Source organism: Erinaceus europaeus, chromosome 9 (genome assembly GCF_950295315.1).
Source record: "Erinaceus europaeus chromosome 9, mEriEur2.1, whole genome shotgun sequence".
In the NCBI taxonomy this organism is placed as follows: domain Eukaryota; kingdom Metazoa; phylum Chordata; class Mammalia; order Eulipotyphla; family Erinaceidae; genus Erinaceus; species Erinaceus europaeus.
The window spans coordinates 26,601,056-26,620,895 of NC_080170.1; the positions used below are offsets into that span (position 1 = coordinate 26,601,056).

The window sequence follows — 19,840 nt, forward strand, 5'->3', positions numbered from 1 at the left end:
TCATATCATCTGCAAATAGTGAGAGCTTGACTTCTTCCCTTCCAATCTGCATTCCTTTGATTTCTTTCTCTTGCCTGATTGCTATGGCAAGAACTTCCAATACTATGTTGAAGAGTAACGGTGGTGACAGTGGACAGTCCTATCTAGTCCCCGATCTGAGGGGGAATGCTTTCAGCTTCTGTCCATTGAATATGATGTTGGCTGTAGGTTTGCTATATATAGACTCCACTATCTTGATGAATTTCCCATCTATTCCCATTTTTTGTAGAGTTTTGAGCATGAATGTGTGTTGGATTTTGTCAAAGGCTTTCTCTGCATCTGTTGTGATAATCATGTGGTTTTTGGGTTTGTTTTTATTGATGTGGTGAATGATATTGATTGACTTATGGATGTTGAACCAGCCTTGCATTCCTGGGATGAAGCCCACTTGGTCATGATGAACAATCTTTTTGATATGTTGCTGTATCCGGTTGGCCAAGATCTTGTTTAATATTTTGGCATCTATAGAACAGTCTTTTTTGTTGATTATTGTCCTGAAGAGATTCTTTTTACTATTTATAAAATACTATAAATGTGCTAAAGATGATCTATCTTTTCCTAGTGGGGCAGGGATGTGGGGATGTGGGGTTCCAGGATATATTGGTGAGTTCATCTGCCTAGGGAAGTCAGGTTGGCATCATGGAAACATCTGCAAGTTGGTGGCTGAAAAGCATTAAGATGTAAAGCAGAACAAATTGTTTAGTAAGCGGGAACCTAAGGGTAAGAATATAGCAGATGAGACTTGAGGTCTTCATGTTAGAGAAGCTAAGAAGGTATATTCCAAGTTGCCCTTGACTTTACTAATTTTTACTGAGCCTGACAGCTAACATGCAAGGGGGCTGAAACTATTGTCTGGGTAGATAGTGTCTGAGTTGAGAGTAGGCCTAAAAAGCTAGATCAGGGCAGAGTGTAGCTCCCAAATAAGGGAAAAATATATAAATACTGTTAACTGTAAACCTTATCAATCTGACCTTGGGGCCACGTCTACTCATATTTAGCACAGGAGCCTATGTAACCTCTGCATTCCTGTCAGTCTGAACTTGAATTTAATTGTCATAGCTAGAAATAGTCTAGGCTGCACTTATTTTAGGACCATAGCAGAACAGCAGAGTAACAGAGTATGTTGGCCCAGCCTCTTTTTGGAGAATGGGGTGTTTTCTACCATTGATGTTTTACATTGAAGGTAAGGTCCTGTAAAGGCCCACAAGAGGGCTTATGATGTTGTTCCTGATGGAGATGACCAGTGATGGTGGAGAGAGGGATCTGTTAGAGGTCTAGGCCTATGTTATCTATATGGGAATCCCAGGATTCCCTGACTAAGGCCTCAGATAATGGGCTGGCCTAATAGTGACCAAAATAGCCATCATAAAGTATTCCAGTCTCTTGCCCTTATCCAGCTTCTGTAGTCCTTACTTTATCTGTCAGGGTTAGAGTGATTGAGGGAAGTGAGATTGGAAGTAGGTGAGGAGGGTATCTTTTTTAGGTCTCTTTGCTTGCATGCTGTACTTATTGAGTCACTAGATTATTGTGCATTTTTTACTTTAAGGTTTATATTTACCCCTAACTTATGGATTCATCTGCACATGTGCCCTATCTCATGGTCCTTGTTCTATATCTAGATTCTGTAACTTTGTTAGGAAGTACTGTACCTGAAATTGAACTTAGGAGTCCTATGAGCTAGGGAAAGTATCACCAGATTTTTAAAGATGAAGGGTTGACATTCCCAGGCCTGGCACCTCTTGATACAGTCTGAAGTGAAACGTGTCTAAGTGGCAGTTGCTGCATTGATGTAGTTGAGATAAACAAATGCAATATCAAACAGTATGGATCAAGAGAAGCATGAAGGAAGATGAGTAAATTCCCAGAGGTTCCAGGACTGGGAGATATATAGGATTTATAGAGAATGAAGAAGATTCCTTGATGTTTTAGAGTTTAAGAAAGCAATAATTATTACTACAACAAAGTTATTTGGGAACTTGATTTACTTTGAAAATCCCATGGTTAGGATTTACTGTACTATACAAGACCTTACTGTGATTTATGTCATTTAATGCTATTTACTAATAACTATATCTTATATACTGATAAGACCAGTTGCTTCTAGCCTCCCTGGTCTAAGATTATAGGTGATTTGATATTTTTAAAAAGTTATTATTAGAAATGCATTAAAAATTTAAGCCCACAGTTAAAATTCAGTTTACTCATTTGAAACCTTAAGTGCTTATAGTGAAGGAATATATACTCAGAACGGAAGTCTATGCATTAAAAAGCTTGAGATAGTCACTCTATTTTCCCCTCTCATATTTATTAAATAGTGGTTTATGACTATTAGTTAATAGGAGTATATATTAACAGCATTCCCACCACCTAAGGTGTGTGTCCCTCCTTATCCCTCCCTACACCATAGCTGAAAATTCCTTTTACACCACAACCTTTCATGTCCATATCAACACAACTTATTTAGTTTAAGACAAGACTCACCAAAGAATGTCCTGTCAAACAGAAGAGCTTTTCTAAGAATAAAGAAGTAACTAGAGATGTATTTATTTTTAAGATAGCAGTGTTGCTTTTCTACCCCATGATTATGCCAAAAATATTCACTCACACCTTCTGAAGTAAAAAAAGAAAAAAAAAATCAGAAGAAGAATCACATGAGATTCAAAGTGAACATTCCGAATAAAGTAGTCATTCTTACGTTATTTTTTATTGTTTTTTTTTTTTTTTAAACTCATGGCTGTATTCAGTGAATGGGAACTCTAGTGAGAGAGAGAGAGTAGACAACAAAAGTCAGGAATTTCTCCTCTGGCAGTAAAAGAGAAAACTTTGTTAGGCAGCCAGGAAATAGCTCTGCTGAGAGAGATGGGACTCTTGTGCTAGGGTTGATCTCAAGCCTTTGCATGCACAAAACAGAGTGAATTTTTTTCTCATTATTCCTTCTGTCATATGAAATTCTCTCTCTCTTATATAAATTAAAGTAATTCTTTTAAAAAGAAGTTTTATTGGGAACTGAAGCAATATTCGACACTATTTGAGTCACATTTAAGAACAATGTAAAATGACACATACATAGAATGAAAAATCACTATAATATTACAAATTTACATCATTTAACTTTTATACTATTTTCTATACTATAATACAATAAGCATAAATGCTGCCAATTGCACAAGCAAATAACCAAAATAAATAACATAAAATTTTTCATTAACTTGTTATTATGCTCCAAATTAAGTTGTATTCTCTTATTTTTGAGTGCTGATTCCCTAATCACTTCTTCATTTGACAGTGATTTTGTAATCTTTTATCTAATGAGTGTGCCAGACCCTTTAGCACTTTCTTGAGCATGACTGATAAAACTCGTTCAGTTATTATTTACAGCAACGATAAACAACAAGGGCAATGAAAGGGAAAAAAAATAGCTTCCAGGTGCAGTGTATTTGTAGTGCAGGCATCGAGTCCAAGTGATAACCCTGGAGACAAATATATATAAATATTTTTAAACTTAAGAAAATAAAAAGCATTATGGTGCATGAACAAATACTTTATGAAATATTTGTATGGTCAATGGTATATTAGAGCTCTACTTTGTAAATAGGGAATAGATTATTACTGAGTGAATTCAAAAAGTAATAAGAGGTATACATTTCTTTTCTGAATGTCTTCTTTTTTAGAAAAATATTCCTTATGATACTAGTAGATCCTTCACTTTATTTTGTAAGCTATTATGTAAAGTATGGAATATTTTCTTTACTCTTTCTAGAATGTGTAGGAATTAACCAAAACTTTCCACTCCTTGTTTGATTAATTATGTGAAATAGTTTCTGGAAACAGGAAAACCTAGAAGGACAGTGTTCTAACTCTTGAGGAATGAGTTTGACAAAACTATAAAGTAATATTAGAAAAAAACCTTCAAGATAAGATAGTAAATTAGAATGACCCCTGGTTAGAGATGTGTAGATACAAGCATAATTAACGGTTGTTAAACACCCACTGCTACTAGTGGTTGTCATCTCTTTCCTCAAAAATACTAAGAATGCTGTATTTTAGGACAATCTGATTATGTGAATGCCAAGTCACACTGTCATTATATATGCCAAGAAAGGCAAGCATGCTGCTAATTTAACTATAAGGCACACACATATTTTTCTGTATATTTCCCTTTTTATAAAAGAATGCTCAATTTGGCGATTTCAGATTTTCTTCTCAGATGCTAGCACTCTAAAAGTTTTCATGCTGGCCCTTTCTTTTTTAAATTTTTAAAAATTATCTTTATTTATTATTTATTGGAAAGAGGCAGCCAGATATCAAGAGGGAAGGGGGAGATAGAGAGGAAGAGAGACTGAGAGACACTTACTACCCTGCTTCACCACTCACAAAGTTTTCCCCCTGCAGGTGGGGACTGGGGGCTTGAATCTGGGTTCTTGCGCATTATAATATGTGCAGTCAACCAGGTGTGCCGCCACCCAACCCCCTTTGACACTTTATTTATCACTGCAGCTGGTCTGAAAACAAAGCTTGTAGACCTCATTCAAGAAGTCATTGGAGACAGTAGTAAACTCTGTGTATGAAAGCAAATGGATTATAAAAAATGTGACCAAACTTTCACATGAACAGTAATTACAGTTATGTTATACACTTCCCCAGTGATAGTTATGGGAGGTCATCAAAAGATGTAACTCTGACCCCTGATGTGATCTGCACCTCAGGATTGCTGGGAAAAAAAATTGGCAAGAACAGCCTGGGTCCCAGTCACTCTGCCTGTAGGATTTTGATTTGCCTGTCAGAAAAGGCATTTGGAGTTTGAAAATAACCCTACATTTCATTTTAAGCCATGGTTTGTATCTTAACTTCTGTTTTTTTTTCTTTTTCTTTTCTTTTCTTTTCTTTTCTTTTTTTTTGGGGGGGGCGGAGGACTTGTTTGACCTTCTTCATTGTATTGGCCAGGCTTCCAGCTGTAGTATGCAAGATATTTTCTTACATCTCTTTCATGGGCAATTTAACTGCATATACAGTATGTTCAGTCAACTTCTGTAAGTAGTCCTTTCATTTCTTCAGTATTGGTGGCTGCATTTTTTCTCACAAAGACATTTTTTCTCATAAAGGCCTTAACTAAGCACACAGATTGTGTGTTTGTTTCTTTGCTAAAGTCTCAACAACCTCTTTCTTTTCTTTTCCTCCTCTTTGAAAGAAAGAAAAGAGGTTGAAGGTTCCCAGTGTATTACTTTATAAAAGAAAAAAAATACATCTTGGTAGCAGAGCCAAAATAAACCAGATAACCTTGAGGACATTCATGGATGTCTAGTTATGTGATTTTATCCAGACTGAAAAGTTGAACACTTCTTTTTCTGTGAATATTTTTACATTAATGGAATAGGCATATTCCAAAAGAATTACTTTTTGATACATCTTCCTTAATAAAATTGATGAAGGCAGTTGGCCCTAGTTCTTTGCTGACATGTCTCCTTCTGTGTCACTTTTGAGTCAGATGGCTCTTTTTATTGTCCTCACTTCTCTTGGTGACTACTTATCAACTTGTTTGTTCTAATAAACTTGATAAAACCTTTACAAATTAATAAAATTGATGAGAATAATGGCTGTGGCACAGATTATTTTAATTTAATAAACATCACTATGTGTGAAAAATTATTCTGTGTTGATGCATATAGCTATCTTATTTTTCACAGCACATGCGTAAATTTTTAGTTGAAAAATAGCTAATATCTTTTTAAAGGATTTTATTTTTTAAAACTTTTTTCCCTGTTTTTATTTATTTATTATTGAATAGAGACAGAGGGGAATTGAGAGGAGGGGGAGACAGAGAGGGAGAGAGATAGAGAGACATCTGAAGCCTTGCTCCACCATTTGTGAAGCTTTCCCCCTGCAGGTGGGGGCCAGGGGCTTGAACCTGCAACCTTGCGCACTACAGTGTGTGTACTTAACCAGGTATAACACTGCCTGGCCCCTGAAAATAGATAATATCTTGATTAACATGTGAACAAAAGTTTATTCTAGTCAGCAATATAAAATGCATGAAAAATAAGTAAATCACATAAAACATGGTAGAAAGACTCTTAAAATAAGGAACACTAACTGCATCATCGTAAAATGTCTGAAGGACAAATTCTTGATAGATTAGCCATGAGTAATGTAAGGCAATTCAGTGATCACTAACCAGTATTTATTTTCCTCAAAATAATAAGTATAGGAATTCTTTCACAGAATTATGTGTGAGACTAGATCCATGGATTTTACAAATCTTCACTAAAGTTAACAAACCATTAAAAAAAAAAGTAGGGTTAGACCAGTCAAAACCTCTGCAACTTAGTAAGAACAATGTATTTGGGGAAAATATATCATATATCCTGGGCGAGCCACTCAGAGAGGCCAAGTTTGGGATATAAGCAGATTTCAGGAAAATAATGGAAACAAGTCAAATAATATGGACGTAGGAGGTGAGTGAGTGAATAGAACCTTTGTAATAATGTGCCTGGGGTCCTTGGTTCACCACCACATGGAATCTCCACAGACAGTGCCAGAGGAATCCATGGATGATGGAGTGGTGTGCCGATGTCTCAAAATATATACAATAAAATTGAGGTAGATATGTGACTCAGTGGTATCATATATATTTTAAGTGCCTTGGATTGATTCCCTGACATCATCTGAAAATACAAGACAGAAAAAAACGCCAGTGAAGTGAAAATATTGGCTAGGGTGCTCTGTGCTGATACAGATAGATACACATAAAGTTGAACTAGTTACTAGATACTAGATAACTAGTTACTAGATACACATAAAGTTGTTATCCTTACAGGGGACACAGGTAACAACCAGCTCTCTTGAACCCAGAAGTACTCTGGGACTAGGGTTTCCCCCTCTCTGAAAAGGGAACTTTGAGTATAGACAGTCGTTACAATTTCCTTAAGAATTAAGGGTTTCAGTTGTATTTCAGTTAAAAGGGCATTCTCATTTTTTATTAAACACTGAATTCTGCTGGTTGTCATTCTTTGTTCACATACCTAGTAAACTTTATATGGCATTTTCAGTATTGGTTGGAAAATAGAGATTTTTGTTGATAGATGGTTTGCATTAAAAAATTGGTGCTGGATAAAAACATAATAGCAGAAAAAGAAGCTATTAACTGAACTTCTTTAAGGAATGCAATGTAAGATATTAGTCATCTTATTTAAGATGTATTTTTGATAAAAGTAAGTAAAGTGATTTGATTTTACGCTATGTTTAAACATCACTCGGGTACTGGGCTGGCTAAAATTTTGCAAGATATTTATCATAGTATCATCTGAGTGGGTCAGTAGGTAGTCATATTTGTATGAGTTTTTAGTGTTAAAAAACTCCAACTTAGTTATCTGTAGAATTGTACTTCTCCTGGAAGAAGTTTTATGACTTACCTAAATTCTGATTCTCTCAGATAGAAAGAGAATAGAGTGAAGTAGGGGGAAAAATATGACACAGTGATTTACATCAAACACTGTACCTGTTACAAAGAAGAACTTAGATGACAAAAGGTGAAACTCTCCCATGACAGGTAGACTTCATTTCTGGAGACAGTTTGGCTTCCATCCTGGAAGCTTCTGAATTGCTCTTCATGGAAACACACCTTTTTCTGTTAACACAATTAAAAAACAGTGTATTTTTAAAATAATTTTTTAAAATATTTATTTATTGGATAGAGAAAGCCAGAAATCAGGAGGGAAGGGGGTGAATAGAGAGGAAGAGAGACAGAGAGACACCTGCAGCCCTGCTTCACCACTTGCAAAGCTTTCCCCCTGCAACTGGGGACCAGGAGCTCATACTTGGGTCTTTGAGCATTGTAATAGCGGGCTCAACCATGTGCGCCACCACCCACTCCTTTAAAATTTTTTTTTTTAACATTTGAAATCTACTTTAAACCCTAAGCCATGTTGAGTTGCTTTAGGAAATGAATATTCAGTGGCGACTGCCTGAATATGTGGAGAGGAGTAGAAGTGATTGTATGACTCTCGGCAAGGTGTGATACACATGTGAAATAAGGCCTTTCATCAGAGAATCCAGTGAAGTTGAATCCAGTTCAACTTGTTCATATGTATAGAGGCTGATACTGATGTCTGCAGAAGCAAAACTATTTAGGATATTTTACATAACATTAAAAGAGGATACATAAAAATATAACAACAACAAGAAGAAGAAAAACAAGATATAAGAATAGTTAACTTTGCTTATCTTGGGTGGTCCCTGTGGGTCTCAAATACTGTACATATGCTTCTCTGTATTGCTGGATTGTTACATTTTCATTTAAAGAAAACTATAAAACTCCTTGCCCATAGCCTTCCAGATACCATAAAACATTTTTTTTCCTATTCAAGAGTATATGGACATGTGCCAGACTCCTAGGAGTGAAAATCAAAGTACTAAAAAGCTGGTAGTAGGTCTTTATAGTCTCCAGAGTTTCACAAAGTGAATCTATTCCATGAAGGAATAGAGTGCCCCTCCTTTTTTTTTTTTTTCCTTTTTTTCTTTTGCTGCTTTCTGCATGACTTGTTCTTATTTGGTTATATTAGCATTACATGATTTAAAACACACCTATGCTAGGGCCTCTGCCCCAGAGACTGATCTAATGAATCTGGAATAAAGCCAGAATTCTTGAGTTTTTCAGAGTTCCCAGAAGAATGATCATACAGAAAACAGAGCCCCAAAGGCTGCTTTCCAAAAGCATCGCAGACCCATAGAAGCCTCCAAGACCTTTTCCAGAGGTCCATGAGGAAAAACCCATTTTCATAATAATAGTAAAACATGATCTGCCCTTTTCACTGTCTTGGCATTTGCACTCATAGAAGCAAAGGCTACGGTTCATGAAACTGCCTGAGCCTCAGCGTGAATCCAGGCAGAGGCATCTAATTGCTCTAGCAGGCACTGTTTGATTCACTTCACACACATTCCACTTCTTAAATGGAGCTGTTTCTTTCAGTAGTGCCGTTGATGAAATAGTAGCAATTTAATTTTGTTAAATCTCAGACCTTGCATAAAATCCTGTTATTCCCTTCTGTTGTATAAGAAAATCGGGCAGTGAGTGCTTTCAATGAAAAGGACTGCGCTTGAATTGGGAGCTGAAATTAGTTTTTTTCTTTTCCCCCAAGACACATCACTTTTTCTTGAAAGAAAGACTGACAGAGTATATTTATACAGACTTGAGTATTTGACAGAATTTCCTCTCTCTTTCTTAATGAATCCATTAAACCTGTCACTTCAAGGAAAACAACTGACTGTATTTGTTGCCAGTGGGAAGATTTGAACTTTCAAGTGAAAATTAGCATTTTGACAAAAAAACCTACCACTGTGAGTTTAACAGGTTCCCCATACTGACTTCTGATATTAACAAGGTTGATTTAAAAAAATGTTGATCAAAAAAAAGGGAATATATGGAAAATTCCTGAAGATAGTGGAGTCTATATATAGCAAACTTACAGCCAACATCATACTCAATGGTGAAAAACTGGAAGCATTTCCACTCAGATCAGGTACTAGACAGGGCTGCCCACTATCACCATTACTATTCAACATAGTGTTGGAAGTTCTTGCCATAGCAATCAGGCAGGAGCAAGGAATTAAAGGGATACAGATTGGAAGAGAAGAAATCAAACTCTCCTTATTTGCAGATGACATGATAATATACATGGAAAAACCTAAGGAATCCAGCAAGAAGCTTTTGGAAATCATCAGGCAATACAGTAAGGTGTCAGGCTATAAAATTAACATTCAAAAGTCAGTGGCATTCCTTTACGCAAACACTAACAGAAGAAATTGAAATCCAGAAATCAATTCCTTTTACTATAGCAACAAAAACAATAAAATATCTAGGAGCAAACTTGACCAAAGAAGTGAAAGACTTGTATACTGAAAATTATGAGTCACTACTCAAGGAAATTGAAAAAGACACAAAGAAGTGGAAAGATATTCCATGTTCATGGGTTGGAAGAATTAACATCATCAAAATGAATATATTACCCAAAGCCATCTACAAATTTAATGCTATCCCCATCAAGATACCAAGCACATTTTTTAGGAGAATAGAAAAAATGCTACAAATATTTATCTGGAACCAGAAAGGACCTAGAATTGCCAAAACAATCTTGAGAAAAAAGAACAGAACTGGAGGTATCACACTGCCAGATCTCAAACTGTATTATAGGGCCATTGTCATCAAAACTGCTTGGTACTGGAACATGAATAGAAACACTGACCAGTGGAATAGAATTGAGAGCCCAGAAATGAGGCCCCACACCTATGGACATCTAATCTTTGACAAAGGGACCCATACTATTACATGGGGAAAGCAGAGTCTCTTCAACAAATGGTGTTGGAAACAATGGGTTGAAACATGCAGAAGAATGAAACTGAATCACTGTATTTCACCAAATACAAAAGTAAATTCCAAGTGGATCAAGGACTTGGATGTTAGACCACAAACTATCAAATACTTAGAGGAAAATATTGGCAGAACTCTTCTGCATAAATTTTAAAGACATTTTCAATGAAATGAATCCAATTACAAAGAAGACTAAGGCAAGTATAAACCTATGGGACTACATCAAATTAAAAAGCTCCTTCACAGCAAAATAAACCAATACGTAAACCAAGAGACCCCTCACAGAATGGGAGAAGATCTTTACATGCCATACATCAGATAAGAGTTTAATAACCAACATATATAAAGAGCTTGCCAGACTCAACAACAAGACAACAAATAACCCCATCCAAAAATGGGGGGAGGACTTGGACAGACTATTCACCACAGAAGAGATCCAAAAGGCTGAGAAACACATGAAAAAATGCTCCAAGTCTCTGATTGTCAGAGAAATGTAAATAAAGACAACGAGATATCACTTCACTCCTGTGAGAATGTCATACATCAGAAAAGGTAACAGCAGCAAATGCTGGAGAGGGTGTGGGGTCAAAGGAACCCTCCTGCACTGCTGGTGGGAATGTAAATTGGTCCAACCTCTGTGGAGAACAGTCTGGAGAACTCTCAGAAGGCTAGAAATGGACCTAACCTATGACCCTTCAATTCTTCTCCTGGGATATATCCTAATGAAGCCAACACAGCCATCGAAAAAGATCTGTGTACACATATGTTCTTGGCAGCACAATTTGTAATAGCCAAAACCTGGAAGCAACCCAGGTGTCCAACAACAGATGAGTGGCTGAGCAAGTTGTGGTACATATACACAATGGAATACTACTCAGCTGTAAAAAATGATGACTTCACTGTTTTCAGCCGATTTTGGATGGACTTTGAAAAAATCATGTTGAGTGAAATAAGTCAAAAACAGAAGGATGAATATGGGATGATATCACTCTTAGGCAGAAGTTGAAAAACAAGATCAGAAAAGAAAACACAAGTAGAACCTGAAATGGAATTGGCATATTGCACCAAAGTAAAAGACTCTCGGGTGGGTAGGTGGGGAGAATACAGGTCCATGAAGGATGATAAATGACATAGTGGGGGTTGTATTTTTAAATGGGAATCTGGGGAATGTTATGCATGTACAAACTATTGTATTTACTGTTGAATGTAAAACATTAATTCCCCAATAAAGAAATAAATTTAAAAAAGAAAATTAAAAAAAAAATTTACTGTTATCTCTGATATTTATCTTAAGAAATTATCTCAAGTGAACCTTAGTAAACTGAATAATTGCTTTGACTAAAACTTAGCATAAAAATTTTATTATTTTTAGGTGCACCTGGTTGAGAGCATATGTTACAATGCACAAGGACCCAGGTTCAAGCCCCCAGACCCACCTGCAGGGGGAAAGCTTTGCAAGTGGTGAAGCAGTGCTGCAGGTATCTCTCTGTCAATCTCCGTATTTTCCCCTCCCCTCTGGATTTCTGGCTGTCTCTATCCAATAAACAAATACATATCAAAATTTATTAGTTTTTATGCTAGTCCAACATAGTTAGTATTCCTGGTGTAATTTTCAGAAATTGAGCTCTATGTGGTAGGTCAAATTCCACACATATATAGTAGGCTAGACATTGTGAGGTGGGTTTATTCAGTTATGCCTTATATAGGGGCTTTCACTGAAATCACTAGCTCTTACAATAGCAAAGTCTGCCTTGTAATTTCCCATTTAAATGTAATTAAAAAATAATGCATTTTGATGAAAATTAAGATAGCACACTTTTGCTGTAAATAGTCTATTTAGCATTCCCAATATTCCTTTGATGTCAATTTGCTCTACTGTACTTGGATGGTGATTTTATAGAAAGCAGAGTGGGAACTAATTAAAACATAAAGTTTTACATGCTCCAAATGTGACTTCAGCTTCTAGGAAATTGCATATTGGCTAATTTCACAGAGAGCCCAACACTTGTCATTGTCATTGTCAACACAATCATTGTCATTCTGAGTCTTGCCCCTCTTCTGCATTATCTTATATTGGTCACCTTCACCTTCTATGATCCAAACAGCTATACTGAGTAGTTCTAGGATCCTATGTATTTTAATGACCTTCCAAAAACTTTAACTTTAGATGAAGTGGGTTTGGTATACTTATGAATCTTTAAGGAGATGCACTTAGTTAGGGTTGGAAAGAGGCAGGTGTGACAGTTTGGTGCAAAGGGGCATTTCTGTAACATACATCATGAGATAATGGAGTTGAATTCCACAGGATAATCTTAAAAAAAAAAAAAGAAAAGAAAACCCTTAAAGAACCCTGAACTCTGAAATGGTCAGCATTATGGTTATAATAAGAAGCGCAAGGACTGGCATAAGGATCTCAGTTTGATCCCCTAACTGCCCACTTGCAGGGGTGTCCTTTCACAAGCAATGAAGATCTGCAGGTTTCTATCTTTCTCTCCCCCTCTCTGTCTTCCCTTCTTCTCTCAATTTATTTCTGTCCAACAACAAAAACAATGGAAAACGATGGCAGCCAAGAACAGTGGATTAGTGGTGGAGGCACTCAGCCCTAACAGTAACACTGGGGGTAAAAAAAAATGAAGAAAAACACCACAAAAAAGAAGGTAGCTCATTCTTTATTGTTCAATTTAAACATCACACTCACCATCATTGCACAGGATACAAAGTAGTGTCCTTATATTCAATGAACTATTTACCATGTATCTAAGATTGAATTTGCTGATTTGATATCCAGATATACCATGATTTTATTTGTAACTATTCATCTCTGTGTAACTTTCCTCTCTAAGAACTCTAGAGACCAGACACCTTAATTTGTTATCTTTCTTTGGTAATGAAGCCTCACTTTATGGATGAAGTGTTATGTATTTGTGTTAATTATGCCAATTTTTCACACTATACCAAGAGAAGAAATTTAAACTTGAAATTGAAACCATGAAGATATGAAATACATTGAAATTCTTACTCAAAATGAATGGTAAAGACTCCCTGCTTCCTTTCTGGTCACATCTGCTATTCTTTTTTTTTTTTAATATTTATTTGTTTTATTATTGGATAGAGAGAAATTGAGAATGTAAGAAGAGGTAGAGAGGGAGAGAGACAGACACCTGCAGCCCTGCTTTACCACTTGTGAAGCTTTCCCCTTAAAGGTGGGGACCAGGGGCTTGAACCTGGGACCTTGTGCGCCACCACCTGGCCCCTACACATCTGCTATTCGTTGGCAGTGACTTTTCATAAGAAATTCCTAAACATTGACATTGATGAAGAGGATTTGGGTGAACTGTCAATCTAGGGAGCATTCAACCAACATTTTGGGGACTCCTTAAATTTGCATATTAATTTAGAGTATTTATAATCAGAATGTTAACACAGATGATTGATACATCAGACATTTTACAAATACTTTAGGTTGACCTGAAGTTTTAGAGGGTTTCACATTTAGAGTTTTGTTTTTTTTTTTGTATTCTTCCTACATGCAGAGTGAGAGGGAAGTATGATAATGGAAGGACCAGAATAGGCTGGTTATCCTCAATTTCTTTGGACAATTTGGGGCAGTTTACATTTATTTTCTGTGTCAGCAGTAGTTATCATTGCTCTTACATATCGCTGAACTTGAAACACCATGATTTTCTGGAAAGACTGAGCATAACCAGTTGTAACAAAGTAATTTATGCATCGGTAGAGGGCATTTCCAGTAGATAATCATGTTGAGTCTAAATAATGCTCTTCTATGCATCTAGTAATAACTGATCTCATTTTCTCTGATTATTTTTCTTTTGCTTCTTTTTCAAATTAAAACAAGCACAGGAAATTGCCAAATATATATATTTAAAATACTGGCTTTCAGATGCATTAGTATTCTGGATAGTCTGTGACATTCCGTTGAGAAAATTGAGGAAAAAGCCGAGGAACGAAAGGGTATTTTAGCTTAATACCACAGTGACAGTTCTCCTGGTGTTCTGGCCTTTTGGTGTCATTTCTCTTATGATCTTACTCAGCAGCATGAAAATTAAATGACATTCAGGAGTAAATCCCTGGGTGGAGAGTGGATGAAAAGATTTGTTGGTATTCTTAGGTCTTACTTTATTTATTTCTCTTTTTACTTCACTTATTATATCTACTTTGAATGTTAAAGCTCTGTTTTAAAATAGTCTTTCTACACAGTAAGATAAAACTCCTTATAGAAGCTGCAAAAACAAGATCAGAAGAGAAAACACAAGTTGAACCTGAACTGGAGTTGGCGTATTGCACCAAAGTAAAAGACTCTGGGGTGGGTGAGGGAGGAGAATACAGGTCTTTTAGAGGACCTAGTGGGGGTTGTATTGTTATATGGAAAACTGAAACTGAGAAATGTTATGCATGTACAAACTATTGTATTTACTGTTGAATGTAAAACATTAATTCCCCAATAAAGAAATTTAAAAAAAACTCCTGATAGAGGATATATTATACCAGAAGTAGAAAGAGCTTGTGTTGTTTTTTATTTGAGTAAGACATTGCAACAAACAATATTGCCTCCAATTCTACAAAATAATCTAGTGCTAGGGAGATAGCTTAGTGGTTGAGCACTAAACAAACATACTTGCAAACTTGAGATCCCAGTTTTGATCCCTAGTGGTGCCCTATGTCAGAGTTGAGAAGTGCTTTGGTCTCTTTCATAAAAATAAATAAATACATTTTTTAAAATGGAGAATATAATTCATGATGGTATTTGGAAACAACGTTTGTGTTATGAACATTTTCAACAAGAAAGGAGGATAGTGAACCACCCGGATAACTCACCTGCTAGGGCCCCTGCTCTGACATATGCATGACCCAGATGGGAGCCTAGCCCCACCTATACTGGCATAAGCTTCAGTTCTGAGGTCTTCCCTCTCCATTCCATCTCCATTTCTCTCTCTCTCTTTGAAATTTTTGACCAGGAGTAGTAAAGTCTTAGAGATGACAAAAACAAACAAAAAAACAGAAGAGGGTAGAGTACGAATGCCCATGTACATATGCCCCAGGTTAAATCTTTATAGTTTTAGTCCACCTTACTCCTTCATTTCTATTTTTTCCTTTATTGGGGCAAGTAATGCTGTATAGTCAATAATAAAATACAGTAGTTTGTACATGTGTAACATTTCTCAGTTTTCCACATTTTCATTCAACTCCATGTAGGTCCTCTGCCATCATGTCCCAGGACCTGAACCTTCCCCCCACCCAGAGTCTTCTACTTTGGTCCAATAAACCAAACCCAATCCAAGTTAAGCTTTGTGTTTTCTTATTTTCCAACTTATTATTATTAGTGATTTTTTTCCCAGTTTCCAAAGGCTTTACTGATAAACAAAGGAAGATCAATCCCACTGCTTCCACCTCAACAGCGGTGTCCATAAATCATCAAGTGGTGTCAAAGTGGACTTTGTCCACCTCTTATTCATAAATCCAATCAAAAGCACAGGACTTGTAGTTAACCAATTCTTCAGGCTTAAACCATAGGCTGATTTCTTTCTCAGCACTTTTTACTGAATCACTGCCATGAATGATGTTCCTGCCAACCTGAATGCAGAAGTCCCCTCGAATGGTGCCTGGCTTAGAATCGGCTGGATTGGTTTCCCCAAGCATCACTCTCCCTGTCTTCACTACATTCAGCCCCTCCCAGACCATAGCCACCACTGGCCCAGAGTTCATGTACTTAACAAGCCCAGGGAAGAATGGACGGTCTTTCAGGTCAATGTAATGTTGTTTCAGGAGTTCCTCAGAGGCCTGAAGGAACTTCATGGCCACGAGGCAGAAGCCCTTCTGCTCGAAGCGCTTGATGATCTCGCCCACCATGCCGCGCTGCACGCCGTCCGGCTTGATGGCGATGAAGGTGCGCTCCGTGTTGGCCATGGTCCTAGGAGCTGGCGGAGCTGGCTGAGTGGGGCTGCGGCTCTAATTATTAGTGATTTAATAATGATCGACAAAAGTGTGAGATAAGTGAGGTACAATTTCACACAATTCCCACCACCAGTATGCCATGTCCCATCCCCTCCATTAGAAGGGTCCCTGTTCTTTATCCCTCTGGGAGTATGACCAAAGGACTCTATGGGGTGCAGAAGGTCTGTAATTGATTCTTCACTAGACATGGACGCTCACAGGCTGATCATTTGATGCTCTTACTTGAAACATTGTCCTCTTCCTTTTGAATATTGGTAGCTTTGAAATGATTTTTGCAATCCAGTTTTCTCTTTTAACTTAGGAAAAGAATTTCAGCTTAGTATAGCGTATTCAACAAACTGTTTTCATACTCCACCTTTTGTAAAATTTTCATTTAGTACTTCTATTTTTTACTATGACCTTGACAACAAGCCCATTTCCTTAAGTAAAATGTGAAAAAATTATCAAGGTCCATCATTTAAATTGGTTTTTCACAGGAAGAACCACTTTGTTCATCTCCAGGCAGTGGTGCACTTGGTTGAGCTCACACCTTACAACGCACAAGGACACAGGTTCAAGCCTTCAGTCCCAATCTGAAGTGGGGGGAGCTTCACTGGCAGTAAAGCAGTGCTTTGGAAAACTCTCTTTCTTCTCTTCCATTCTCACTTTTTTGGTCCTATTAAATACAGAAATAGATAAATAAATAAGATTTTAAAAGAGGATCAAACTCATAATTATTATAAGTAAAAATAATTGGACTCTGAGTAATACATTTCTTTATTAATCTCTTCCCAGTGTATTTGCTCTACGGCTTCTTTGCAGTTGGTTTAAGATTTTGTTTCAGATTTTTAGGATGTCATTAAGACTTAAATTTATCCATACTGCAGTGTTCAATAGAAACTTTAATATCATAACTATTTCAATTCACTTATCTGGATGTACTGTCTGTCTGAAATCTAATATTTAACTGATGTATATAACTAGTTAAGATTATAGCAAATGCCTGTGAAAGAGCTCCATTTTACTTTTGGAAGATGTATATTCTATCTATATATCATGTAGGCTGAGCCACATGATGTGCTAACTTTCTTTTTTTCTTTTTTTACTTATTTATTTATTTATTTAAAAAAACAGACATTAACAAAATCATAGGATAGGAGGGGTACAACTCCACACAGTTCCCATCACCAGATCTCTATATCCCATCCCCTCCCCTGATATCTTTCCCATTCTCTATCCCTCTGGGAGTATGGACCCAAGGTCATTATGGGATGCAGAAGGTAGAAGGTCTGGCTTCTGTAATTGCTTCCCCGCTGAACATGGGTGTTGACTGGTCGACCCATACTTCCAGTCTGCCTCTCTCTTTCCCTAGTTAGTAGGGTGGGTCTCTGGGGAAGTGGAGCTCCAGGACACATTGGTGGGGTCCTCAGTCAAGGGAAGTCTGGTTGGCATCCTGTTGACATCTGGAACCTGGTGGCTGAAAAGAGATTTAACATACAAAGCCAAACAAATTGTTGAACAATTATGGACCTAAAGTCTGGAATAGTGCAGATCAAGTGTTGGCGGGTACTCACTGCAGACTATTGTGTACTTGTGTACTTTTGCTTTCAGGTGTATATTTTGCCCTAGTTTATGGATATGTGTGAACGTACGCTCTATCTTAGGGGACCTGGTCTATATCTAGGTTTTGGGACTTTGTTATGAAGTGAACCACCTGGAATGGAATTAGAGAATACTATGAAAGGAAAGGTCTCACCCGAGTAATGAAACTGAAGGGTTGTCATTCCACACCTGAAGTCTCTGGACACAGGCTGAAGTGAAGCATGCTGAGGAGGCACTCGTTGCATTGATTAGGTTGCAATCACCAGATGTAATATTATTTGATATAAATTGAGAGAAGCATGCAGGAAAGTGCACCCCACCCCACCTAAGGACTGGGGGAAATATAGGCTCTGTAGTGAAAATGTGAGATTCCTGCTGTCTTTGGGTTCAAGAAGAGAATGGATAGTTACTGTTATCATCACATTCTTTGGTAATTGGGTTAACTTTGAAAAGTCCCTTTGTTAGGGTTTGCTGTATAATAGCCAGCATCTTGTATATAGCTGTGCCACCGTTTGCTTCTGTTTTCCCTGGTCTAGGCTTTTGAGAGAGTCAATATATCAAAGACTCAGCCTATGTAATAAAAAGACTCAGTCTGTGCTTTAAAAAGTTTGAGACATACAATAAATTTTTCCCCTCTCATATTAATTAAATAATGATTTATATGACTTCAAATTAATAGGAGTGTACATAAACATCATTCCCGCCACGAAAAGACTATGTCCCATCCCACCCACACAGCCTGTCCCCCCCTGCCGCCCCAGGAAGTCGAATGTACACCCTCCCCCTCACAACACGGTTTTTACTTTTGTGCCCTACTCTAGGTTTAGTCAAATCCTGCTTTGATTTCCCTTTCTGTTCTTCTTTCTCACCTTCTGTTGATGAGTGGGATCATCCCATACTCATCTTTATCTCTCTGACTTAGCTCACTTAACATAATTCCTTCTAGCTCTGTCCAAGATGGGTCAGAGAAGGTGGGTTCATTGTTCTTAATAGCTGTGTAGTATTCCATTGTATATATATACCACAACTTTCTCAGCCACTCATCTGTTGTTGGGCACCTGGGTTGCTTCCTGGTTTTAGCTATTATGAATTGTGCTGCTATGAACATAGGTGTACACATATCTTTTTGGTTGGGCATTATGAATTCCTTGGGGTATATCCCCAGGAGAGGAATTACTTGGTCATATGGAAGGTCCATGTCTAGCCTTATGAGAGTTCTCCTGACTGCTCTCCAGAGAGGCTGGACCAGTTTACATTCCCACCAGCAGTGCAGAAGGGTTCCTCTGTCCCACAGCCTCTCCGGCATTTGTTGCTGCTGTCCTTTTTGATGTATGTCATTCCCACATGGTGAGGTGGTATCTCAGTGTTGTCTTTATTTGCATTTTTCTGACAATCATCAGCCTGGAGCCATTTTTCATATGTTTGTTAGCCTTTTGGATCTCCTCTGAAGTGAATGTTCTGTTCATATCCTCTGCCCATTTTTGGATGGGGTCATTTGCTTTTTTGGTGCTAAGTTTGCTGAGCTTTTTGTATATTTTGGTGATTAATCTCTTGTCTGATGTATGGCATGTGAAGATCTTCTCCCATTCTGTGAGGGGTCTCTTTGTTTGTGTGATATTTTCTTTGGCTGTGCAGAAGCTTTTCAATTTGTTCTAGTCCCATTGATTTGTTTCTGCTTTAGTCTTCCTTGTAATTGGTTTGTGTCATCAAGAATGTCCTTGAGGTTTAGGTGTGAAAGTATTCCACGAATGTTTTCCTCTAAGTATTTGATAGTTTCTGGTCTAACATCCAGGTCCTTGATCCATATGGAGTTGATTTTTGTTTTTGGTGAGTTAAGGTGGTTCAGTTTCATTCTTTTGCATGTTTTAACCCAGTTTTTCCCAA

At 37.3% G+C, this 19,840-nt stretch overlaps 1 protein-coding gene across 1 annotated transcript; it reads right to left on the reverse strand.

The window, feature by feature from the left end:
• Positions 1–15,747: 15,747 nt before the first annotated feature.
• On the reverse strand, positions 15,748–16,363 carry LOC103109067 (nucleoside diphosphate kinase B-like). Its single transcript, XM_007518073.3, has one exon. It carries the CDS (start codon positions 16,325–16,327, stop codon positions 15,869–15,871), a length of 459 nt encoding a protein of 152 aa, XP_007518135.1. The 5' UTR covers positions 16,328–16,363; the 3' UTR covers positions 15,748–15,868.
• Between the last annotated feature and the right edge of the window lie 3,477 nt (positions 16,364–19,840).